Here is a 26,438-nt window from a genome sequence, read left to right as displayed (position 1 = left end):
ATTCAATGTGATCATGGCTGATCATTCTCAATCAGCACCCTGTTCCTGCCTTCTCCCCATACCCCCTGACTCAGCTATCCTTAAGAGCTCTATCTAGCTCTCTCTTGAATGCATTCAGAGAATTATCCTCCACTGCCTTCCGAGGCAGTGAATTCCACAGATTTACAACTCTCTGACTGAAAAAGGTTTTCCTCATCTCAGTTCTAAATGGCCTACCCCTTATTCTTAAACTGTGGCCCCTTGTTCTGGACTCCCCCAACATTGGGAACATGTTTCCTGCCTCTAACGTGTCCAAACCCTTAATAATCTTATATGTTTCGATAAGATCCCCTCTCATCCTTCTAAATTCCAGTGTATACAAGCCTAGTCGCTCCAGTCTTTCAACATATGACAGTCCCGCCATTCCGGGAATCAACCTGGTGAACCTACGCTGCACGCCCTCAATAGCAATTATCGAGATATCTTTCATATGGGAAAAATGTCGAGATAAAATAAGGTAAGAACAAAACACATTACGGAAACGTCCGACATAAAGCAATGACAGTGGCTCAGCAGCCGAGCCTCTACACGCCGAGTGTGTAGAGATTTTTTTTTAGATTTAGAGATACAGCGCAGAAACAGGCCCTTCGACCCACCGGGTCCGCGCCGCCCAGCGATCCCCGCACACTAACTCTATCCTACACCCACTAGGGGCAATTTTACATTTGCCCAGCCAATTAACCTACATACCTGTACGTCTTTGGAGTGTGGGAGAAACCGAAGATCTCGGAGAAAACCCACGCAGGTCACGGGGAGAACGTACAAACTCCATACAGACGGCGGCCATAGTCAGGATCGAACCTGAGTCTCCGGCGCTGCATTCGCTGTAAGGCAGCAACTCTAACGCTGCGCCACCGTGGGATAAGTGCAGTGGGATAAGTGCGAATGGATGATCAATGGACGTTGTGGACTCATTGGGCTGAAGAGCATGTTTCCATGCTGCATCACCAAAACTAAATCACTAAAACTAAAACTATTGCAATGGGAGTGAACTGATGCCAAGAGTAAAAGAACCAGACAATAATTACACCAGAAAATCTCTTGCCCGTTGTGCATTCGTTCTCACTGTCCTTTCCCATTTGTGCAAATTCTTTAAAGGAACACCAGGCAAATAATTTAAACACAGACACGGGTTCAACACAGAAACACAGACGTCCACATGACGGTTTTGTCCATAGGTGGTGAAAGTATACAAACATCACTCGATATGGTAACCGTGCCACCCAGAGCATGGTGCTGAATGGCATCGAAATACACAAGACTAAATGAGAGCAATTTCTAAAAGTGACGAGAGAGAGAAACCTAGTTCTGCCGTTTGTAAGAACTGTTAGGGTGGCGTAGTGGTAGAGTTGCTGCCTTATTGCACCAGAGACTCAGGTTCGATCCTGACTATGGGCGCTGTCTGTACGGAGTTTGTACGTTCTCCCTGTGACTGCGTGCGTTTTCTCCGGGAGCTCCAGTTTCCTCCCACACTCCAAAGACGTACAGGTTTGTAGGTTAATTGGCTTCTGTAATTTGTAATTTGTCCCCAGTGTGTACGAGAGTGCTAGTGTACGCGGTGATCGCTGGTCGGCCTGGACTCGGTGGGCCGAAGGGCCTGTTTCCATAATTTATTTCTAAAGTCTAAAATCTAAAGTCTAAACGCATTTCCCTCCAGGGATAAATAAAGTTCTATCGTATGGTATGTACGTAAGTTGAGAATGTGAATTTTCTACCACAGGAAGAGGGTTGAGGTAAATATCACAAAGGCAATTAGGGGTAAATTGGCAAAGCACCAGTGAGAAGTTGGTACCACTGATACAGGTTGGCGAGGAAGGAGGGGAAAGGACTCACGTGGACCATCAATGGCAGTCAGGAGAATGTCCTGTCTTTGTGCCTCATGTACTGTAGTCATAAACCCACATAATCCCACACATTGCACAAATCCTAATATAGATCTGCCATGAATTGTACAGGTTAGTTTAGATTAGATTAGTTTAGAGATACAGGCCCTTCTGCCCATCAAGTCTGCGCCGAAGAAAGATCCCCGCACATTAACACAATCCTAAACACATTAGGGACAATTTACACATACCAAGCCAATTAACGTACAAACCTGTACGAGTGTGGGAGGAAGCCGAAGAGCTCGGAGAAAACCCACTCGGAGAACATAAAAACTCTGTACAGACAGCACCCGTAGTTGGGATTGAACCAGGGTCTCTGGCGCTGCAAGCGATGTAAGACAGTAACACTACCGCTGTGCCATCTGTGCCCACCGCAGTCTACAGTAAATTTGAGGAATTTGTAGGAACTGATAAAATATATTAAATGATGCAATGTCATAGAAAGCCATCTAAACTGTGCAAACCATATAAAATTTTGTTCCGTTAAATGACGCAGAGTAAAGTACCAAATCTTTTGGGTTGACATCGTAAAACATTACATATGCCTCCATTAAACAGATATAATATATAACATGTTTTATAACATGTTTAAATAATACGTTATCACATTACCTCATCAAACAATGATTTGGCTCCATTTCCATCTGAACCTTTACACGTTCCCACTTTCCCAGCCACATTCCTGGATGGAGTCAGGAGGCACCTTGCCGGTGATGGAGGAGATGAATCGCGAGAGGAGGCACCTTCTTGCTGCCTCCTTGTGCAAAGTCTGGAGATGGTTGCTGCTGACTTACGTCGTTCAGGATGGGATGGGTCTATCAACAACTGGCCAGTACTTGCAGTGTTGTAATGGGTGTAATAGGGGGGATCAGCCAGACCTCCGGGGGGCCAAGTGTTAAACTTACCCTCTGCTCCTGAGATTGGGGCAGGCCGCACAATGGGGCTCAAGCTCACTGCCTTTTGAGCATCGAAAGTTGAACAGGGCTGTACATCCAGTACTCCAGTGAGCTGTGAGTTTTGCTTTCCCTTTATCTGCATCTTCACCTGAAAGTGATTGTTGCTGCCACCCACACATTCCCGGCTGGTCCCGCCTGACTCCACATCCCCCTTGGACCAGTGAAGGGCTCGGCTGTGTGCAGTGGAAGGGGAGGGGGGTTCACCCACCTTGCTCGGCGTAATGGTGGGAACGCGGGGTGAGTGTCTGGCTGTGGCCCCACGGTCCTCTCCGTGACCGTACTCATTCCCATTGCTCAGGCAACACGCTGACGATTCCCTGCTGGAATCCTCCTTCCAGGTTGCCCACACTGAGGGAACACCAGCTCCAGGCTCTTGGCAGTCCACGGCATCAGTCGGCTGAACTAACTCCTGTGGAGAGAGCAGCTCCTCTTTCCTCCTCTTCCTCTTCAGATAGAGTTTGCTGCAGGGATAGGGAGAGGAACCCAGGGGAGCCTTGGCAGGGTCCACTGCACACTCCTCCTTCTGTGCTCTCACACATCCACAAGTGTTTCCCATTTTCTTTAGAGAGAGCAGGAGTTAGTCTGATGGAACGGAACGAGCTTGTCGAAAATGTTATTTACCAGGAGGAAATCCCAAAGACTTGACTCATCCATAACGGCAGCTTTTTTCCTCCACTCATTCACTTTCAGATTCTCCTGCCTTCAGTTTTGTTCTCCTTCTCTGGCTGTCCTTCATCTATCCCTGGCTGTCTGGCTCCCTCCCTCTCTCTCTCTCTCTCTCTCTCTAACTCTCTTTCTCTCCCACGCTCTCTCTCTCTCTATAACTCTCTCTCCCTCTCTCTCTCTCACACACATACACACACTACGCAGCCATTTTGCATATGTGAAATGTTCCTGCAGCCAATCATGGCATTTATCCCAGAAAAGGCTGGTGTCTGAACAGTCCATCACCAGCCATGGTTACAGCAACAAATTTGACTCTAAACCGAGCCCATTCAGCAAGCACACAAAAGTAGCACACAGTAAAGTCGCTGAAACATCGCAGAAACACCAAGGCGTGAGATAATAAATGCAAAACTCCCAGACAAGCAGCAGCTAGCTTCACTTAAGGGCTGCCACAGTGAGTAAAACTCAGGGAATTTGCAGCAACCTTTGAAATCAATAAGCTGTTCATGCTGTCAGGCCAAGGATAGTGTGCTGACTATGTGACTTTGACATTGCAACTGAATGCACTGGATCGCTCGTAAGATAATGACATGTCCCGATTGCATTTTTGTATATTCTATGAATATAAAGTGTATTTTTGGAAAGGTAAAACTGTGCCAACTGAATCCCATCAGAGTAAAGATGAAGCAGGGAGTGACACTGATGGTGGGAGTGGTTTATGTTACTTTTCAAATTTCAACATGCTCCATTGCTGTGCAAAAAAAGCTGCTTGAATAGAATTTTATTTTTACTTTTGAGAAATCCACCTTAAAACCGATTTTACAATGTAAGTTTACATTTCAGAAGCCCCATTAGCATTACACCTGAAGAAAGGTCCCGACCTGAAACGTCACCTATCCATGTTCTCCAGAGATGCTGTCTGACCCATGGAGTTACTCCAGCATAGACACAAAATGCTGGAATAACTCAGCGGGCCAGGCAGAATCTTTGGATAGAAAGAATGGGTGACGTTTCGGGTTGAGACCCTTCTTCAGACTCAAACGCTTTGTGTATTTTTTTGTAAAACAAACCAGCATCTCCAGTTGCTTGTTTATTGAGCATAACGTTATCAGTAGCTTCCCAGCTGTATTGGCATTTGATGCTGTCACCACACGAGAGATCAGCTTTACATCACTCTCCATCTGAGTAACAGACTGCTGTGAATCAAGGGCAGGGGAAGCTGACAAGGACACTATCGGCTCTAAATACCAAATTACCAAACACTAAATTACTTCTTGCTGTCGTGCCGGCACGAACATCAACTTCCTTTCCCAGTCTGATAATGGTGCGGTCAGGGAGGGACCTGGAGATTCCACAGAAAAACACAAGGATGGTTCATTGCCGGCCCCAGGGACAGTCAACCCTGGGAACGCACGGAACAGACATTCCTCGGCTGGCAACGCCGCGTCCAGAACTGGCACCGTGTGGCATTGCCCCTCGCTATTGTCCTCGATAAGCAGCCAATGTCACCACCCAGGCCACCCTCTCACATCACTGCTGCCGTCGGGAAGAAGGTCTAGGAGAGCTTAGAGTTTAGGAAAGACAGCGTTGAAACAGGCCCTTCGGTGCACGCCGCCCATCTGCCTACACACTAGGGGCAATTTACAGGAGCCAATTATCCTGCAACCTGTACTTCTATGGAGTGTGGGAGGAAACCGGAGCACCCGGAGAAAACCCACGAGGTCACCGGGAGAACGTGCAATCCCCGTTCAGGCAGTGCCCGTAGTCAGGATCGAACCCCAGTCGCTAGCACTGTAAGGCAGCAACTCTACCGCTGCGCCACCATGCTGCCCCATGAAGGAGCCTAACAACCATTACCTCCAGGTTGAAAAACAGTTTCACCCCATCAACGACCAGGTTGCTGAACAACCCTGCACATCCCGAACCACATACCTACCTCAACACTGAACGATTATGGAATCTGTAAAAGGCTTTCTCTGAGTACTTCAGCTCGCATATGGTCTGGTTACCAAGTGCAATCGATAATTTATTGTATTATTATTTCTTGCATTTTTATTTGTTGTGTTGTTGTGTTAAAGTGCCTGTACAAGTTGCAGTGAGTAAGATGCTCGTTGCCAGTGCATGTGACATTTACTAACCCTTGACTCACCCCACAGTTCATATGTCCATAAGTACTAGGAGCAGAATAAGGCCATTCGGCCCATCAAGTCTACTCCGCCATTTAATCATGGCTGATCTCTCTCTCCATCTCAACCCCATTCTCCTGCCTTCTCCCCATAACCCCTGATATTGTTGAGACAGCACCAACAGCAGCATGGCACGCTGAGCTCATCCGCCCCACAATCCAACATGAACCGCCAGGCCACTCCGCAAAATGCCGTCACCTCACCCTGGACCAACCTCCCCAAACCCCCCAGGAAAGCCTCCAAATAAAAACAAGCTCTTCACTCTTTTTCCTTCCTACCTCTTCCCATAACTCCTGCTAACCGAACTGCGCTGGTGAAAGGTGATGACAGAATGGAAATGTTCCACCTTATTTAGACACAAAAAGCTGGAGTAACTCAGCGGGACAGGCAGCATCTCTGGAGAGAAGGAATGGGTGACGTTTCGGGTCGAGACCCGAAACGTCACCCATTCCTTCTCTCCAGAGATGCTGCCTGTCCCGCTGAGTTACTCCAGCTTTTTGTGTCTATCTTTGGTTTAAACCAGCATCTGCAGTTCTTTCATACACATTGTTCCACTTTATAATTCACTGTAGTTTGTAGCAATCAGATCATAAGTGATAGGAGGAGAATTAGGCCATTCAGCCCATCAAGTCTACACCGCCATTCAATCATGGCAGATTTATCTCTCCCTCCCAACCCCATTCTCCTGCCTTCTCCCCATAACCTCAAACACCCGTACTCATCAAGAATCTATCTATCTCTGCTTTAATGTGGCAAACGTAGCAATGTGGCAAATAGAGTCGCCAATGTGGTAAATACAGCGTGGAAACAGGTCCTTTGGCCCAACTTGCCCACGCCGACCACCATGCCCCATCTACACTAGTCCCACCTGCCTGTGTTTGGCCCATATCCCTCTAAACCTATCCTACCCATGTACCTGTCCAAATGTTTCTTAAACATTGTGACAGTAGATAAATCGGGCAATAAAGAACGTCCGGGGTTGGGCTGAGGGTGAAACCTAGCTCCGATGTGCTGCTGTGCACTGCACAGTGCAAACCTTCACAGCTATCCCGCCCCTTGCCAACTAAATCACTCCATAAATAAACAATACAGCTCAGTTTCCCAAATCTGGCTGGGCCTCTTCCTGAAGCCTCAATCACATGACCTTCAGCTCCAGTCCATTCATTTCTTAGGAACACAAACATTTGGGGGTGGGAAAAAGAAAGGACATTTTTTTTGCTGCTTCCAAATGTTTGTTCTCCCAGGAAATAAAAAGCCTTCAAAGGAAATGACTGGAACAGACATTGTCTTATTTTGTTTAATTCCCTCCTGACTGGTCTGTCAGATTGGCTTGCAGCAATGTCTTGCAACTTTACCTCAAGTTGTTGGGGTCAAACCTAACGGTCAACAGCGTAAACTAACTGATCCGTCCCAATCTGATGGTTTACGTTGGAAACAATATTCATGGCAAGAACTTCTCCCTCCTTACCAGCATCTGCAGTACCTTCCTACACAGTTCAGTCCCCTAGTGTTCCAAGGCCAAAATGTCAAATGTCCAGCAGATCAATGTGAAGGAAAATCAGCTGGGAGTAAAAACCCCGTAGTGTTATGATTAAAATTAACCCGAGGCCTCAGTCTTCAATGACATTTTAAAAGACAGCCTGGCCTTTTACTAAATTAATTCCACAAACATTTCAAGATACATCTCCCATGTCTCGAAACTGCCTTTACAAACCTGGCAACAGTTCTAACCCCTGCCTCTTGGGAATCTCCTACCAAAATTCCCACTCAACCTTCTGGCATTAGTTTTTAAGTTTTAGATTAGAGATACAGCGTAGAAACAGGCCATTCGGCCCACTGAGTCCGTGCCGACACCTCATCCCGATTGAAAGACAATGAGCTGATGGAGGAGGGTCAGAGCAAGGTAGAACGCCAACCTTTCAGCAGTTGAAGGCTATTCAACCTGAAACAGCAACTCATTCCTTATCCTGACCTGCTCTTTGAACATGTGACCTGTCAACATACTTCAGTTCACTGACCAGGTTTTATGACACGTACTATTTAAATATCATGGAGCAGGTGGCTGTCATGTGCATAACAAACTCATAACATTATTGCAGTCGGTACAGTCCACATGTTCCACATGTCTTATTTTTTAAGTGCATTTCTGCAAGTTTTTCAGATATTAACTACCATGCAGTTTCATGCACTGCGATCCACTGTAATAATTAGCTTGATTCTATTCTGGCCCAATGTATAAAATTAACAGAACAATGACTTGCATTTCCACAACATCTCACAAAACCTCAAGATGCATCAGCCTAAAGCAAGTGACTGCTAATGAAACACTTTGGAAGTGCAGTCATTACTACAAAATTCAGTAAAGTCCCACAAAAATCAGTGTGTTATCAGCAAATAAACCAGTTCTAGAGATGTTAATGGATAACACTTGAAAGATAGGTTCTAGGCCAAGGTGGGGCAGCGGTAGAGTTGCTGCCTTACAGTGCTAGAGATCCGAGTTCGATCCTGACTTTGGGTGCTGTTTGTACGGAGTTTGTTCGTTCTCCCTGTGACCTATGAGGGGTTTCTCCAGGTGATCCAGTTTCCTCCCACACTCCAAAGACGTACAGGTTTGTACGCTAATTGGCCTTGGTATAATTGTAAATTGTCCCTAGTGTATGTATGATAGTGTTAGTGTGCGGGGATCAATGAGCCTACTGCTACCTTGAGTCTCACTTGAGCATGACTGAAGGCTACAAATTGACTATGCTTAGTGTGTAGGAAGGAACTGCAGATGCTGGTTTAAACCGAAGAGAGACAGAAAAGGCTGGAATAACTCAGCGGGTCCGGCACCGTCTCTGGAGAAAAGGAATGGGTGACGTTTCGAGTCGAGACCCTTCTTCAGACAATACTTAGTGACTTATACGGTGAAGCAGAACCCTGTGTTAGAATTGATTAGGAGATGTCATTGGTGCATGGAGGCTGAAGGTAAACAGGACAGATAAAGACTTGCATTTATAAAATATCTGAAGTAATCCAAATGCCTTCCAGAGCTCCTGCACTGCACGTGCCTGACAAAAGTTTTTTGACCTTAAACTTGAATTCTGTTTCTTTTGCCGCATGTGCTGCCTTATTTGCTGAATGTTTCCAGCATATTTTGTTTGGATTTTTGTGGTCACATTTAGGTTTTGATATGCAATTAAAGCAGCAACTGATGTGCACACAGCAATCTCCCATGGCAGGCAGCTGCTGTTCACTTTTTCTTTTGTCCATTAACAAAACGGGTGAATATTGGCCAGAATAGCAGGGAGAACTCTGCTCTTCAAGTGAGTGGTAGAGGATCTCAACGTTCACCTGAGGGGGCCAAACCTGCCTGGCATAAATCCATAAGACATAGTAGCAGAATTAGTCCATTCAGCCCATCGAGTCTACTCAGCCATTCAATCATGGCTGATCTATTTTTCCCGCTCAACTCCTTTCTCCTGCCTTCCCATATCCTTTGACGCCCTTAGTGATCAGGAATCTATCAATTTCCGATTTATAAATACCCAATGTCTCGGCCTCTACAGCTGTCTGTGGCAATGAATTACACAGATTCACCACCCTCTGGCTAAAGAAATTCCTCCTCATCTCCATTATGAAGGTACATCTTTTTATTCTGGTTCCAGGCTCTCCCGTGACTGAACACATCATTTCCACATCCACTCTATCCAGGCCTTTCATTATTTGGTAGACTTCATGAGATGGCCTGTCATCCTTCTAAACCTCAGCGAGTACATGCCTAGAGCCGTCAAGCAAGCTCCTCTTCATTGATGGGATCTTTGAGATTGCTCCATTCCTTCGACTCTCCGCTTGGATCTACAGTCAGCTGTCGAGTGTGGGACTTGGACCTTCTGTCTCAGAGGTGAGTGGGAGGAAGTGAAAGTCAGTGGTGAAAAGAATATTTTTTTGCCGAGGAGTAAGCCAGCTGTTGCTATCCTGTTATGCCCCAAAATGAGTGATCGCATGATATGCTGCAAGAGTTTTATTTTGGACTGATGATCATGACAAACAGCCACAATTAACACTTTATATCATCTCGTCTTAACCGCCGAACCATTCACTCATTTCTGGATGAGGACATGATTACGCCCTAACATTGTGGGCGAGTCCAAAACCACAAAGCCACAAATAAGGTAGTCGCGGTACATCCGGCAAAGTGTTTGGTTGAATATTTTCACTCAGGTTACGGTAGAAATTTTGAACATTTACGAAAATGATCCCAGGGATGATTGTGGCTTTACGTATGCCGAGCGTTTGACAGCACTGGGCCTGTGCTCACTGTTGTTTAGAAGGATGAGGGAAAAAGCATTGAAAATTACCGAATAGTGAAAGGCCTGGACAGAGTGGATGTGGAGAGGATGTTGGGAGAGTCTCGGACCAAAGGGCATAGCCTCAGAATAAAAGGACATACCTTTAAGAAAGTAGATGAGAAGGAATGTCTTTAGTCAGAGGGAGGTGAATCTGTGGAATTCATTGCCACAGAGGGCTCTGGAGGCTGTCCATGTGTATTTTAAAAGATTATGGGAAGAAGGCAAGAGAATGGGGTTGAAAGATAGATCAGCCATGATTGAATCCGAGGGGCGGAATGGCCTCATTCTGCTTCTACAACCTATGACCTTATGAAATCGCAACCACATAGCGTTGTAGAGGCAAACGATGCAGATGTCTTTCAGGGGAAGTCACGTACATGCACAGAGTCCCAGATTGACACAGGGAAGGATCTGGCCATGGGGTTGGGCGAATAATGTGGAAGGAGTTTTATGATGCGCATGACGGAGTTAGAGGGAACAGCAAACCTCAATGCTCAAAAGTTATATATTCATCCATTTCAGGTGCAATTAGATTTCCACACATCCTCGTGAAGTGATATTAATGACCTAAATAAAGGCCTGGAAATACAATCCAATATCCCCTGTGCGAACAAGCTTGACCCACATTACTTCCGAGCAGAACTCCAAATGAACACAGGCAGGTCTGAACAGACCACGGGAAGACAAGAAAAGGATAGACAGCCAGCCTGTCACCATTCACTCTGTGACACAGGAAAGTAGCTTCACACTCTCACTCCAAGTGGCTGCCAATTTATAATGAGCACACATTAAAACAGAATTGAGCGATGGTTCGTGACAAGAAACTGGCTGAAGATTTAACAAGAGAGAAAAAGTTTGCAAAAACACAATAGACAATAGGTGCAGGAGTAGGCCATTCGGCCCTTCGAGCCAGCACCGCCATTCACCGTGATCATGGCTGATCATGCACAATCAGTACCCCGTACCTGCCTTCTCCACATATCCCCTGACTCCGCTATCATTAAGAGCTCTATCTAACTCTCTCTTGAAAGCACCGAGAATTAGCCTCCACTGCCTTCCGAGGCAGAGAATTCCACAGCTTCACAACTCTCTGAGTGAAAAAGTTCTTCCTCATCTCCGTTCTAAATGGCCTACCCCTTATTCTTAAACTGTGGCCCCTGGTTCGGGACTCCCCCAACATCGGGAACATTCCTGCCTCTAGTGTGTCCAATCCTTTAATAATCTTATATGTTTCAATAAGATCCCCTCTCATCCTTCTACGGTGCACGGTGCACGGTGGCGCAGCGGTAGAGTTGCTGCCTTACAGCAAATGCAGCGCCGGAGACTCAGGTTCGATCCCGACTACGGGCGCCGTCTGTACGGAGTTTGTACGTTCTCCCCGTGACCTGCGTGGGTTTTCCCCGAGATCTTCGGTTTCCTCCCACACTCCAAAGAGGTACAGGTATGTAGGTTAATTGGCTGGGCAAATGTAAAAATTGTCCCTAGTGGGTGTAGGATAGTGTTAGTGTGCGGGGATCGCTGGGCGGCGCGGACCCGGTGGGCCGAAGGGCCCGTTTCTGCGCTGTATCTCTAAAATCTAAAAAATTCCAGAGTATACAAGTCCAGTCGCTCCAGTCTTTCAACGTACGACAGTCCCGCCTTTCCGGAAATTAACCTCATGAACCTACGCTGCACTCCTTCAATAGCAAGAATGTCCTTCCTTAAGTTTGGAGACCAAAACTGCACACAGCACTCCAGGTGCGGTCTCACTAGGGCCCTGTACAACTGCAGAAGGACCTCTTTGCTCCTATACTCAACTCCTCTTGTTATGAAGGCTACAAAGGCATCTTGCCTTTAAAGAGAACCTTGAAAACACTGGGAAGTTGTAAAACATTTTGATACAGCAATCATACAAAACCTTACACTGAACAACAATGAAGAGGAGTCCAACAGCTTGTGGGTCAGGTGCACACTGCATCCCTGTGTATCACTCACACACTGCATCCCTCAGTGTCTCCTACACGCACACAATACACCCCTCAGTGTCTCTCTCTCTCTCTCTCTCACACACACAGCACCTCTCAGTGTCTCCTACATGCACACACTACACCCGTCAGTGTCTCTCTCTCTCTCTCTCTCTCTCACACACACAGCACCTCTCAGTGTCTCCTACATGCACACAGACAGCACCCCTCAGTGTCTCTCTCTCACACACAGCACCCCTCAGTGTCTCTCTCTCACACACACACCACTCAGTGTCTCTCTCTCTCACACACACACCACTCAGTGTCTCTCTCTCACACACACACCACTCAGTCTCGCTCTCTCTCACACACACACACAGCACTGAGAGGAGGCCACTCAGATTATCGACATGTGACTGGTGGTGTCTCACATAGATCTATCCTGGGGCTAAAGGTTTTACCATGGGATGCACTGCCACCTATCTGAGGTTACCAAAGATATAAAAATAGGTGACCCTGAAGATAAATCCTTCAATTGCAGATATTTGGACAAATTGTGCCAATACTGTAAGGAGTTTGTACGTTCTCCCCGTGACCTGCGTGGGTTTACTCCGAGATCTTCGGTTTCCTCCCACACTCCAAAGACGTACAGGTATGTAGGTTAATTGGCTGGGTAAATGTAAAAAAAAAAAAAAATTGTCCCAAGTGGGTGTAGGATAGTGTTAATGTATGGGGATCACTGGGTGGCACGGACTTGGAGGGCCGAAAAGGCCTGTTTCCGGCTGTATGTATATGATATGATATGATGATAAGATCATCCACTGCTGATCCAAAAAGCAGAATATTCTCCAAAATGGTGTTGGTCCAAACTACTAGAAGGGCCATGGGGATAGCCATTAAAATGTCACAGATAGGTACAAATGAATCAACAAAATGGCTCAGGGATCATTGGCCTTTACATCTGGTTTGCTGGAATACAAGTAGAAGAATTAATGCCACAGTATTATAAATTCCTGGTTAAACCGCACTTAAGTTCAATGTGCATTTCTGGGCACCCCCCCCCCTGCGAAGGATACTATATGTTGCATAGAGGGTGGTGCAGAACTGGTTTATCAGAATGAATACTGGGATCCAAAGCTGAAATGACAAGAGTTCATAAAAACTACAGTTGTATTCTCTATAATCTGGAAGGATAGCAGAATTTTCAAATGCAAATAACAGATGCTCGGTCGCTTGTTAACTTTTATGTCTGCGATTGATAGATTATTTTTAACTAACTGATGGATTTTTGTTCCAAAATGCCCCTTGTGGCCTAGCAACTTTTGCAACGTACATCAGAGTTTATTTTTAGTGCGAGGTTCTACACATGGAAGCAAACAAAAGCTAACAGTTTTGTGCTAAACATCTGAATTGTTTTGCTCTTAGACCATTAACTCTGAATTTCCTTCAAGCCTTCTCCATCAAGCCTGTCAGACAGTATGTTTTATGTTAAGCTTAGACTTCAGTCCATGAATTGGAGCCGTGAATTGTACATTCTCACTACACTTTGGATAAAGGAACTTGTTCTCAATTCACTTTTACATTTATCAATGATTATATATATATATATATATATATATATATATATATATATATATATATATATATACACTCACACACACACGTCTGGTGCCTTTTTTAGATTTTATGTGCATCAAACTCTTCATAATCTGAAAGAATTGCCCTCAGCCACCCTCTTTCCTGTTCAGAATGACTTTATTGAACTTATCCACCATGGGGGTGGAACCACAAAAGGATATAATCTATTTATATAGCACACAGGATATCCAGGAGTGTAATTGCAGCCGAGATCAATAGACTTCTGAATGCAGAGGAACTTTGAGCAAAAGGAATCAGATGAGCTGGTGAACAAATAAATTATTACATTAAATGTTGGGGCAGGATCAAAAGGCTGCTTTGAATAATCCCTGTTTCCAGTTTGCCCCATCTAATTTTAGTGATGGAGTCACAGACAACACATTAATTATTGTATGGTCACTAGATCCAAATAAAGCGTCCTATTTTGTTTTGGGGGTGGGGTGGGGGAAGGATGTTTCTGCTTGTAAATATTGCAGCGGTTCAAGAAGGTAGCTCGCCATTATTTTAATGTCAGGCAATTAAATGGTGGCTCAGCCTGCAAAGCCGACGTCTCTTGAATGAATAAAAAAAGTACATGACATTTCTTCTCCATCAGGTCGTTACTGAGTTTGAAGATGCAAGCAAGTTGTACCTGCCAAGAAAAATCTCACCTACAAACAAACCAAGGCCTGAAGGTGGCAACGTAAGTGACGACTTCTGAAATAGATTTGTGTCAACCAGCTCCTTCCCCTAAACTGTTTCTGCTGCTTCAATGAGCTTTGAAGAGTCCAGGCTCACCCCACTTCCTGGGCCGCTTTAGAAATACAGATTCTCTGTACAATAATCTATATCATTGGGTGTTTCAGCCACTTGCTACTTCCTTCAGGATGAAGCTAAATATGTCACAAGAAGGAGGCCTCCAAGCATTAAACCACAGGAAGGACTGTAACCCCAATAAATTCTGCACTTTACTGCACCGGACTGACACAATGTCTGCTTAGTGCTGATGCTGGAACTTTTGAAATACTGCAGGGAATACTGCATTGACTTCAAATCGATGTGGTTCTTTAACCATCTCAACACAGAGAAGAGAGAGACAGAGGCCAAGAGATGCGTACTGTATTTGCAATATTTCCAGATGATAATGGACATGTAACTTGAGGATCATAGCATCTCACCACACTGTACATCGCCTGAAAGAGTTGCATGGGCAAAATGTGCTCTATCTTCATTTGGGTTAGAATTCCAGCATGGAAACCGGCCCTTTGGCCCACTGAGTCCAAGCCAGCCACTGATTAACACTGATTACACTAGTTCTATGTTATCCCACTTTCTCATCCAGGAGAGAGGGAATGGGTGATGTTTCGGGTCAAGACCCTTCTTCAGACTGAGTCTGAAGAAGGGTCTCGACCTGAAACGTCACCCATTCCCTCTCTCCTAGATGCTGCCTGACATGCTGAGTTACTCCAGCATTTTGTGATACCTTCGATTTGTACCAGCATCTGCAGTTATTTTCCTACACCTCTTTCTCATCCACTCCTTTTGCACATTAGAGGACATATAACCTCCAAACCAAGACGTCTTTGGGATGTGGGAGGAAACCAGAGTACCCGGAGGAAACCCACGCGGTCAGAGGGAGAATGCGTAAACTCCACACAGACAGCACCCGATGTCAGGACTGAACTCTGGGCTGTGAGGCGGCAGCAGCTCTCCCAGCTGCCCCACTGTGCTGTCCTGTTGTGCCACAGTGTCATCCTGACGGCACCTCTCCACCACTTCCCCATGGTCCCGCAAGCCTTTCATTTCTGAATATACAGGGGCTCCCTGAGTTATGGGAGACTTACAGAAATCCGATATTCCATAAATTCTTTAGCAATTTCAGAATTTAAAAATGTTTCAAATTAGGAAAGTTATAGCAAAGCAAACTAGTCGTACAATGTACTCAGAGACAACTGAAGACAGTACGTGTTACATTATGGGCATTGTTAGGGTGAACATAGAAGATATTTGGTGAGATGAAAGAATTCTAGGATGTGTAAGCAGAGCGATACAATACGGAAGCTATAAAAAACAGACGACAACAAGATGCGGTTCTTGGAGAAAACAATGTAGTCCATCAGGTAGGGAAACCGAGTGTTTTCGGACAATGTGTTTTTATCTTGGTTTTGGGGAAATTATTTGTGGAACTTATGGCAAAATTGTTTTTCAGGAATGAAACTCTTACCTAACCCGGGGTCTGCCTGTATAATTCTCCTCTGAGTTCCTGTTCAGTCCTGTTTGCATTGCACTTTTAAAGCAATGCATTCCAAATAACAACTTGCTACATAAAGGAGTTTGAAAATCCTGTTTTCCGTACGTCCATTTAAGTGATTCCATCATTCCACAAATCAACAAGACCAGATGCCAGAACAGGTTTCTGCCTGCAAACACTCCATGAAGAGGCTTTTGAGGAAAGTGTAAGAATATTGGCCACAATAGGTAAACAAGATTGGCAACATTGGCTTCCTTGTGTGAAAGGACCCATAGGTTTGAAAATAGTAATCACAAATTCAGTTACACCTTTGTTTCAATCAACGATTCAACACAATAGCTGCGTGGTGGGAAAATCCCGGCAAGCCGTGGCCACACCCACCAACAGGCCCAGCTCACCCACCTCGGACCGAGGACCCACCCAGAAGGCCCGGCTCTCCCCGCCCAGGAGGCCCGGTTCACTCGGCCCAGGAGGCCCGCCCTGCCCCGCCCAGGAGGAAGAGAGGAAGCAGCCGGAGGGAGGGAGGGCCACAGTGCCTCGATGTGGAGTGGGCCGCTGGAGGCCCTGCAACAGCCATGGGCTCGGCTGGACTGGGTATTGCTCCAAGAAGCCGATCGTGTGGACCTCTACAACGGTGGAGAAGACACCAATGGCAATGCTTAGCCAGCCCAATCCTGCAACGCCGCCAGGACAACGGGCCTTCATGGTCAGGCCAAGAACCCAACACTTACAACAACTGGCACTTGAAGATAATGCTAAATTTGGCGATTCCACATACTGCCTAAGTGTACTGCTACTATACATTTGTACTGGATCTCAGATGCTTATCTAAGATATATCTAAGTGCTTATGTATCGCGATTTTTGTACTGAACTGTAAACAAAGTATTTCACTGTACCTTGGTACAGGTGACTATAAAGTACCATTGAACCATTAAAAGCTATGGAACACAATTCTGGATTTCCACGCGTCTTTACTGAGGCAAACTAAAGTGTCTTAACCAATGCTGTACTTTTGATGGGTTGGTACAATGTGGGAAATGTTGCAGCTACATTGTTTATCTTACTACCTTCTTGAGTGCACAATCTGATAATCTGTTTATTATGAGGTTATTTGAGGACCAAAAATTGGTCTGGAGAACTCTGCTGTCATCCTTCAAAGAAGCTTTGTGGGATAATTCGCATCAACCCAAGCATGAGAACAGGCCCCATTTAACATCTCATCCAAATGTCTGAATGACTGATGGCACAACAATGCCAGTGAGATACATGTTCATGAACTACTCAGTCCTACCTGTCACACATCCTTCATAACCTCACACAAATCCAACACACCTCACTGCTGATTAAACAAGCATCATTTTTGTTCCCTCATAACCTCCCTTTTGAACAAAATGAAACCAGGCTACTGGCTCCACAGTGGTCTCACACCAGCCAGGCCTCTCTCTGACCTCCAGCCACTTCACTGGGTTTCGAGAAGAAGCAACAGCATCACAGAATGAAAAACCATCCCAATGGCACTCACACCACTGAGCACCAAAATGCACCAGCTCAGCATTTCCTGTTGCAATATATCCCAAGGTATCTGAACTTGCTCAGGCATTATCCATAGCAACGATCACACCTCATTTTTCTCTTAAGTTAGATAGAGTTAGATAGAGCTCTAGGGGCTAGTGGAATCAGGGGATATGGGGAGAAGGCAGGCACGGGTTATTGATTGGGGACGATCAGCCATGATCATAATGAATGGCGGTGCTGGCTCGAAGGGCCGAATGGCCTCCTCCTGCACCTATTTTATATGTTTCTATATTAATCACTGCATTACTTCTGCTCTCAACCAGTTGCCCAGTAGCAAGCACCACCGCTCCGTGCATGCCATAGAAAGCAAAGGGCGACACAGTGGCACAGCGGTAGAGTTGCTGCCTTACAGCGCCAGGCCCGGGTGTTGTGACATTGCAGGGACTACTTTGTTGTATCACAAGGACTACTTTGTTTGCCTGTGTAGTAATGTCTATATAAGAGAATGAGGTGATTAGGTGGCCACTCTGGTTCCAGGTGGCTGTGGAATAAACAGCCTGGATTTAAGCTCCAGCATTATAACCTTTTAAACACTTGTGTACTTGTGGTCCGTCCAGAGTCTCAACAAAGGTACAACAGATACCGGACCACGAAGTACAACACCGGGTTCCATCCTGACTAGGGGGGCTGTCTGTATGGAGTTTGAACATTCTCCCTATAACCATGTGAGGTTTCTCCGGGTGCTCCGGCTTCCCCCCACACTCCAAAGACGTGCAGGTTTGTAGGTTAATTGGCTTCTGTAAATTGTACCTAGTGTGTAGAATAGAACTATTGTACAGGTAATTGTGGTCGGCGTGGACTCTGTGGGCCGAAGGGCCTGTTTCAATGCTGTATCTCTAAATTAAACTAAAAAGGATATTGATTTTATACTTATATCTTCCAGTCCCTTAATTCATGCTACCTTACAATCATAGAGATACAGCAAAGAAACAGGTCCTTCTGCCCATCGATTCCATGCTGTCCAACAACTACCCATTTAAACATCCTGCATTAATCCCATTTTGTTTTACTTCTCCCCCTATTTCCATTCACTCTCCCCAGATTCTACCGCTGAGCTATGCACCAAAGACAATTTACTGTAATCAATTGATACACCAACCTACACAGCTCAGGAGCACCCAGAGAAAACCCACATGGTCACAGGGAAAATGTGCAAACTCCGCACAAACAGTATCCAAAGTCAGGATTGAACCCAGGCCTCGACCACCATGGTGCCATCCACAACTTTAACTGAACTTGGCTCCACTTTATTCCGCCCAGGAGCCCAGATCAACTTCACTTCACTTCACAAAACCAACATCCTTCAAATACTAAGCAGCACCACAAATCTACCACAAATATACAAATTCAACTCAGAAACTTGATCTTTGGGAATCAAATCAAGCCAGCGCAGGCATACGTCAGGAGAAAAAAAAGTTAAAACTTACCTGAAAGTGCAAAATAATGGTCCAGATCAGTCCCAAGGTTAGTTTGGGGTTCCCATCAGTTATGTCGTCATTTCTAATGTTCACCAATTTGACCTGTTTCGCCAGACACAAAGTGAAAGTTAATTCAATTGTCCAACTGCAAAGTCTATTCCGAGACAAGGAAGAGGAGCATATTTTGATAATGTTTCTATAATGAAGCTCAAAAGTAATTTTACAATTCCCACAGACTTAAGTGGACCTTTGTGGTTCTGCGCTGTGCCTGAGGCTGGCAATGGTTTAATGGAGAGAATTTCCAGCCTTCCATCCTGCCCTTAATCGGAAATCAGATCAGCCAATGGATACAGTAAAACTGGCAATTAATCAAGCCCCAAACAGCAAGCAGAATTGTACATTCAAGGCACAAGCAGAACCAGTCTGAAGACGGGTCTCGACCCAAAACATCACCCATTCCTTCTCTCCAGAGATGCTGTCTGTTCCACTGGGTTTCTCCAGCTTTTTGTGTCTATCTTCATGTTCAGAAGAAATGTTGATAAGGTTTCACTGAACCAAACGCCTCCCTTCCCTCTTCCAATTTTCTCCCCACCATCTCACTGGTGTCATCTACTTTGGCTGTTTCAGGTTGACAAGTGCTGCAGCCCAGCCCGCGAGCCTGTTCCTCACAGTGCAACTGGTGGCCTAGTGCACACACTGTGCCACCTTGGTGCTGGGAGGAAAACCAGCCGTCTATTGCTGAAAAAGACATAAAAGGCCCCACTTCTCTTTTACCTTTCTCTCCCCCACTAGAATCAGTCTGAAGAAGGGCCCCGACCCGAACAGTCGCCTGTCCATGTTTTAGAGTTTCAGACTTTAGAGATGCAAGTTGGAAACAGGACCATCAGCCTACCGAGTCCCCGCCAACCAACGATCACCCCGCACACTAGCACTCTCTCACACACACTGGGGGTATCACAAAATGCTGGAGTAACTCAGCAGGTCAGGCAGCATCTTGGAGAGAGGGAGTGGGTGACGTTTCGGGTCGAGACCCTTCTTCAGACACACTGGAGACAATTTACAGAAGCCAATTAACCTTCAAACCTGTACATCTTTGGAGTGTGGGAGGAAACCGGAGCACTCGGAGAAACCCAAGGGATCGCAGGGAGAATCTTGATTCTTTGCCCAATTATTCATAGTTTCTAGCATTTGTTTTAAAAACTCCTGCCAGAGGTCATATTTACTCTTCATTAACTCCATCAAGACCGTTTAATTTTGAACAGCATGATTTAACCTCCTGCTAGTCTCTATTGGAAGAACAATGCCTGTTTCCCTAATCTCTTGCATAATTTCTGTTGTTACTTGGAGTCATCAAGTCTTACAGCATGGAAACAGGCCCTTTGGCCCAACTTGCCCATACTGGCTAGCATGTCCCATCTACACTAGTGCCACCTGTCTGCGTTTGGCTCATAACCCTCTAAACCTGTCCTACCCATGCACCTGTCTAATTTTTTCTTAAGCTTTGCAATAGTATCTGCCTCAACTACCGCCTCCGGCAGCTCGTTCTATATACCCACCACCCTTTGCATGAGAAAAGTTAACACTCAGGTTCCTATTAAATCTTTCCTCCCACACCTTAGACCTACATCCTCTGGTTCTCGTTTCCCCTACTCTGGGCAAGAGACTTTGTGCGTCTACCCGATCTGTAATCTGTAAGACTTGGGCATTCGTCCTGAAGTACTCTCTACCAGAACCAGACATCAAATTTGAGCTGAACCCTAACAAAACATTCACTTAACATCTTCTTGAATTGAATTCTTATTTATAAAACAGATGATCCCATATCTTTTAGCAGCCTTGTCAACCTGTCCTCTGACTCTCAAAGATGCGTGTGTACAAAACCAGAATAACATAATCAGGAACATTGAACACCATTGTAATGATAGCTGATTAGTTCAATTTTTAAGAGGAAATTATCATGCAGAATTAACAGGGCAGAACGTAGCCATTGGTTCTTCTGGTTCAGACCAGTGTTAGTGACCCATAGGTCTGTCAGACTTCTCTTTACCAAACCCCAGCAGCATAAACCCTTATTATTTTCACTCTCCGTGAGTTTATGATGGTCCCTTTTAAATGCATCCAGGCTATTTCACCTATCCACCTAAATAGGCACAAGTACTGTACTCAAACTGGACTCTCTGTATGAAGAAGATTCTCCCAATCAGGTGGATTTATTGGTGACTAACTTATATTTACGCCTTCTAGTTTTCATCTCCAACCACCATCAACCCAGTGGAGACATGCCCATGGATATTCATTCCGTTAAACAGTTCCACTGCCTTGAAGATTTCTACCCAGTCACCATTCCAAGCAAATCACTCCCAGCTACTCAAGCTGGTTCATGGAACCCAAACACACCTGTCGGCGCTTCAAGTAGTCCAGTGCAATCTGTACATTCTGTAGTCTGTGGAAACGCATACGTCCTTTCTCACGGGGCTGCGTTTAAAAAGAAACACAAGGACATCTTATTAATAACACGTCTCAAAAGCGGATGGAGAAAAACCCTCACATTAATCGGATTGACTGCAGTTCTCTGAAGCTTTGCATGCATTGTTGCGGCCGCACAGCGTGTGTTTACTCTTGGAGAAGTGCAAAGTGAGGAAGCTTGAGAGTTTGAAGCATTCATCAGCAACACCCAAGACAGCTCCAAATTTGCTGTTAGTCAAATGAAACACCCCAAAACCACGAGGCTCTTGGGTTGGCCCTTCTTCCTGTCCTTTGCTCCAATGTCTGAAGACAGGAGGAAAGCTGAGCCAAACCTAACGGAAAAATCAATGATGTGGTAAACCTTTTGGTAAGAAATTTAACAATGGAGAGAATTTCATCTGCTCTACTTCGAGGAGAAATGTGCAAAACAATAAGCACACCAAATATGCAGGAAGGATCTGCAGCTGCAGATTTATACCGAAGATAGGCACAAAATGCTGGAGTAACTCAGCGGGTCATACAGCATCTCTGGAAAAAAAAAGAATCGGTGACGTTTTGAGTCTGAACCGTTCTTCAGACTGAAAGGTAAAGGTGGGGTGGGGGGGGACTGGAGGCAAGAACAGGCCAGAATAAAATCAGGGCCGGCAACAGATGAACTCAGGAAGGCTGGAGCCCACAATGGCCCATTATTGGCTGGGGAAGAACACCAAATAATTTAGAATAGGTTGCCTTCTGATACAGCATTGACCAAGTTTTTTTTAAAACCAAAGATGGCAACAATTTGGAAGTACCACAGTGGTTCTGAATATGAGAGAACACAGCACAGTGTACAAAATGGGAGAGCATTGGCTGCCCACCCCAACAGTTTGGTTCTCAAATGGGTGCCAAGATATACTGGTGCCAAAACAATGTAGAAAATCCCTTCAGATGGAAGGAGCACAGAGTACATGTACTCTTATTGAAAACAGATCCTTCCCTGAGGGATCATCACTCAGCTGCCGTTAGTTGGCATAAGAACTGAGCGGAAGGCAGACGATGCTAATAAGTAACTTGTAGCTCCTCTCAGTGGCAGATAAAATGCTCTCGGTGCCCCCCAAAAAAGTGAAATTAACTCAGCCAAGTGATTTTTTAAAAAAAAAGTGAAGTATTTTAATGGTCAGCTTTTGTCCATAGTTACCATTTGCAGATTAGAGACCTTGACGTTGAGGCAAGCAATGTCGAACTCCCCGTGGTCAATTTGCATGACCAATTGTATCCGTAGGCACCACTACGCCAGTCAACAACATTACAATACTCACAGCAGACCGTCTATTTACTTAGAGAACTATCCATTTAAAATGCACACACAACTAACTACCAGTGTACGGAATCTATTCAACAAGAGTCACTATGGACTACGGCAAATAAGCTACTGCTAAATCTACTGCGAAGACAGACACAAAATGCTGGAGTAACTCAGCGGGACAGGCAGCATCTCTGGAGAGAAGGGATGGGTGACGTTTCAGGTCAAGACCCTTCTTCCCGCTGAGTTACTCCAGCATTTTGTGTCTATCTTCGGTTTAAAACAGCATCTGCAGTTCCTTCCGAACCGCTAAATCTACGGCAACATCTCCCAGTGGAAGATGTAGAGTAACTTCCCCGGCAAAATGCAGCAAATTGAGGAAAACTGGAAATGACAAATTAGGTGTGTAAAATGAATCCTGGTAACTTACGGATGTGACTAATGACAAAATCATCGGCACTCTCGTCAGACACATGTAGTTGCAATCATTTCCTGCAGAGTTCAGTTCTGAAAGTTTGGCGGGGATGCTATAGAACAACTATAATTCAGCAGATGGAATTGGATGAGTTTTTGGAGGTTTGCTTGAGTCAGTCTTAAGACCCTTGTCTTTATCTGCTTCTGAGAATGTTTCTTCAAAATTAAATAATACTCTGGCCATTTAGCATTCATTAGAATGTTGTTAATAAATTATTGACAGCAGCAGACCAGAAGTTGCGATGAGCTACTTGTGTTAGTGGAGTGGCTTTCTAAATAGCAAGTCGGAAGGTGGATTTAAGGAGAGAATTAAAAAGCAAAAGCCAGAAATCATTAAGGAACAAAACCTTCGGTGCCAAACACCTGAAGGCATCAAAAATGGCTCTAAAGAGAGGAAGAGGGGTGAAAGTAGAAAGTGAAAGATGAACAAGATCAAAGATAGATCAGCAGAGAGCCAGGCAAGAAGAGTTTAAAGATGGGAAACATGGGCAAAGCTATTTAAGCATTTGAACACAATGATACCATTACATTAAAAAAACATCTAGACTGGGAACTCGGTGCAGAATACATCTCAGGGACAGGGGCTACGGAGTGGGAACGAGCTAAATGTTATGGTCAGGTGGACAACTGTCAAGTGTGAAGGTGCAAAAGTGTGGAGTGGTGCTGCAGCAACTAGCCAGCCGAGGCAGGATGGAGAGGGTTGATGGAGATGCATTGGAAAAGTTCAGGACGGATAGAAAACCACTGGAGATGACACGGTGACACATTTACTAGAGCCGCTGCCTCACAGCTCCAGCGACCCTGGTACTATCCTGACCTTGGGTGCTGTCAGTGTAGAGTTTCCATGTTCTCTCATTCACTCTGTGGGTTTCCTCCAGGTGCTCTGGTTCCCTCCCACATCCCATTGAAGTGCGGGTGGGTAGGTTAATGGACCACCGAATACTGCCCCTGGTGTATAGGCGAGTGATAGAATGTGGGGGAGGTTCACGGGAATGTAAAGGAAAATAATGTGGGATTAGTGCAGGTGAATACTTGATGGTCGGGTCGGACTCAGTGGGTCAAAGGGCCCGATTCTGTGCTGTCAGTCTCCAGGACTCTATAACATGAATATTATGAACTATCTGATTCAGCTTCAGTCCACTGCCTGGGGCCACCAGTTTAGTTTAGTTTTGTTTTGTTTATTGTCACGTGTACCGAGGTATCGTGAAAAGATTTTTTGTTGCGTGCTACCCAGTCATAGGAAAGACTATACTTGATTTCAATCATGTACAGTGTACAGATTCAGGATAAAGGGAATAACTTTTAGTACAAGGTAAAGTGCAGTAATGTCCGATTAAAGGTAGTCCGAGAGTCTCCAGTAAGGTAGATGGTATGTCAGGACCGCGGTCTCGTTGGTGATAGGATGGTTTAGAATAGTGGACAAAGACTGTCTTGCAGTCTTTGCAATGCCCAACTGATCCAGAGTCAAACATCAGACATAAAGTCACACTCTCTTCTCTTTCCTTTGAAATTTGAAATCTAATGCTAGAGCGGAAATCCTTAAACTGCAGCCTGCGATTGGAGGGGTAGTAATGAGTAGACGGGTGGGAGGTTGTGGTGGAGTGTGTGGGTGTGGGAAAGAGAAGAAAGATTATTGCCAGGAGGAGGAAAATCACTGAAGCCAATGCCGCAACAACCAATTTGCCATTAAAGATTCAGTGCCTCAATAATGTTGTAACTCTAGTGCCATGGGGGCAGTGGCTGAATTTCAGGTCAAAGTACCTTGTCACAGAAAGATGTCTCCACTCACTTCCATTCCAGCTTCCCTCAAAACACAAGCCTGCTTGTTATATGGATTTGACCTTCCACCACCCTGAGGGTAGTCATCTTGCATTTTTAATTCATTTATCTCTAATAAGCAACAGAATGCCATGGCAAGCTGAAGACAGATGACGATTTTTACTGCTATAGCTGCTTGTGATAGGCTCTTGAGCTTAATTGTGAAATCCTGTTGAAGGGTGAACAACCCTGGTGGAATCAGCCATACGTTGGCAAGGCAAAATAGCCAGTTAGCATGCATTCGCTATTATTGATACAGTGCCCAAACAGCGCAAGCAAGGAACGTTGTTACAAAAGCTACCCAAAGGAGCCAACTCACTTGGTCCTGTTTACATAATAGGTCCAGCTGGAGCCCCCCCCACCCTTAAGAACTTGTCTGATGGCTCCATTGGAAGCTAATGTGGGAGCACTAAACCTCCTCCGAACAAGTTATCACCAAGAGTTCACCTCAGAGACCCTGAGGGATGGAAAAGGGAGATTTTGACCCAGGAAACTGGGAGGAAATAATATGGTCACCTACATTTGTCACAGAAAATAATAATGTGTCATGTTATTTTCCCTTACTTTTAATTATTTAATTAAAAAGAGCATATTTACTGCCAATTAACAAGTTGTGTTGAATTATGTAGGGAGCCTCCATGTAAAAACTCTACCCTGGTTGGTATTAAACAGGTTGACTAGCTTGAGGCACCTGTAGTAACAGATGTCCCTACTGCACGGCCTTTACCAGAGAGTTAGCATTACTAAAGCAACTTCTAGTTCTAACTTTGTTACACGGTCTTTTCACCAACCAGTATAGGAAACATTAGTACAGTTATTGGGGGCTGGTCAAGCAACCTACCCCCTTATCACCATCATCATCCTCATGCTGGTCACACGCGCATGCTTCCACTGCACTCACCAACCGTAACGTCTTCAGTATGTCTCGCTCCCTTGGCTATCGAACCATAGAGAAGGTACAGGAAAGAAGGACAAAGGGCACAGGACAGACGAGAAATGAGGAAAAATGTTTTATGAGATGAAAACACAAGGCAAACATAAAACAAGAGAAGAGCAAACAAAAGAAAGAGGGAATATTGGTTACATCAGAGACCCAGCAGTATTGGTAATTGTTAAAGAATGGGGCTGCAGGTAAATGGGAATGGCTGTCACCTCCGTGTTCCTCTCCAAGCCACTGATCATCCCAAGCAAGCTGCCTCATCACCCTCTGAATAAAATTGAAGTAGTACTGGGGGCACTCAGCATTTCGGGCAGCATTTGGGGAGAGAGAAACAGTGAATGCTTCAGCTCAACCACGTTCCTTCAGAAACAGTAACGTCCTGGTGCAGGAACAGCTTCTTCCCGACAGCCATCAGGCTATTAAACACTACAACCTCCAAATAAGCTCTGAACTACATACACATGGGGGCATTGGTTTTGTCTTTTTGTGCTATTATTGTGTGTGTGTGTGTGTGTGTGTGTGTGTGTGTGTGTGTGTGTGTGTGTGTGTGTGTGTGTGTGTGTGTGTGTGTGTGTGTGTGTGTGTGTGTGT

At 45.2% G+C, this 26,438-nt stretch overlaps 1 protein-coding gene and 1 long non-coding RNA gene across 13 annotated transcripts in view; one reads left to right on the top strand and one right to left on the bottom strand.

The window, feature by feature from the left end:
- The window catches only part of dst (dystonin), a 471,716-nt gene that overhangs the window by 305,552 nt on the left and 139,726 nt on the right, over nt 1–26,438 (bottom strand). For 11 of the 12 annotated variants that reach the window (XM_078399038.1, XM_078399030.1, XM_078399031.1 and 8 more), the window contains 2 exons: nt 21,265–21,342; nt 18,877–18,969 (listed from right to left, as the gene is read on the bottom strand). In XM_078399038.1, coding sequence (XP_078255164.1) covers nt 18,877–18,969; nt 21,265–21,342 — 171 coding nt within the window. Of the gene's footprint in view, nt 1–2,534; nt 3,450–18,876; nt 18,970–21,264; nt 21,343–26,438 lie in introns of those variants that run through there. The other variant, XM_078399032.1, reaches the window with a different exon arrangement.
- Nucleotides 3,949–15,855, top strand: LOC144593448 (uncharacterized). The gene is made up of 3 exons (XR_013547251.1): nt 3,949–3,998; nt 14,238–14,324; nt 15,831–15,855. It is a non-coding gene; the product is annotated as an uncharacterized LOC144593448 (long non-coding RNA).

Source organism: Rhinoraja longicauda, chromosome 5 (assembly GCF_053455715.1).
Source record: "Rhinoraja longicauda isolate Sanriku21f chromosome 5, sRhiLon1.1, whole genome shotgun sequence".
NCBI lineage: Eukaryota > Metazoa > Chordata > Chondrichthyes > Rajiformes > Arhynchobatidae > Rhinoraja > Rhinoraja longicauda.
This window is presented reverse-complemented; position numbering and strand designations above follow the sequence as displayed.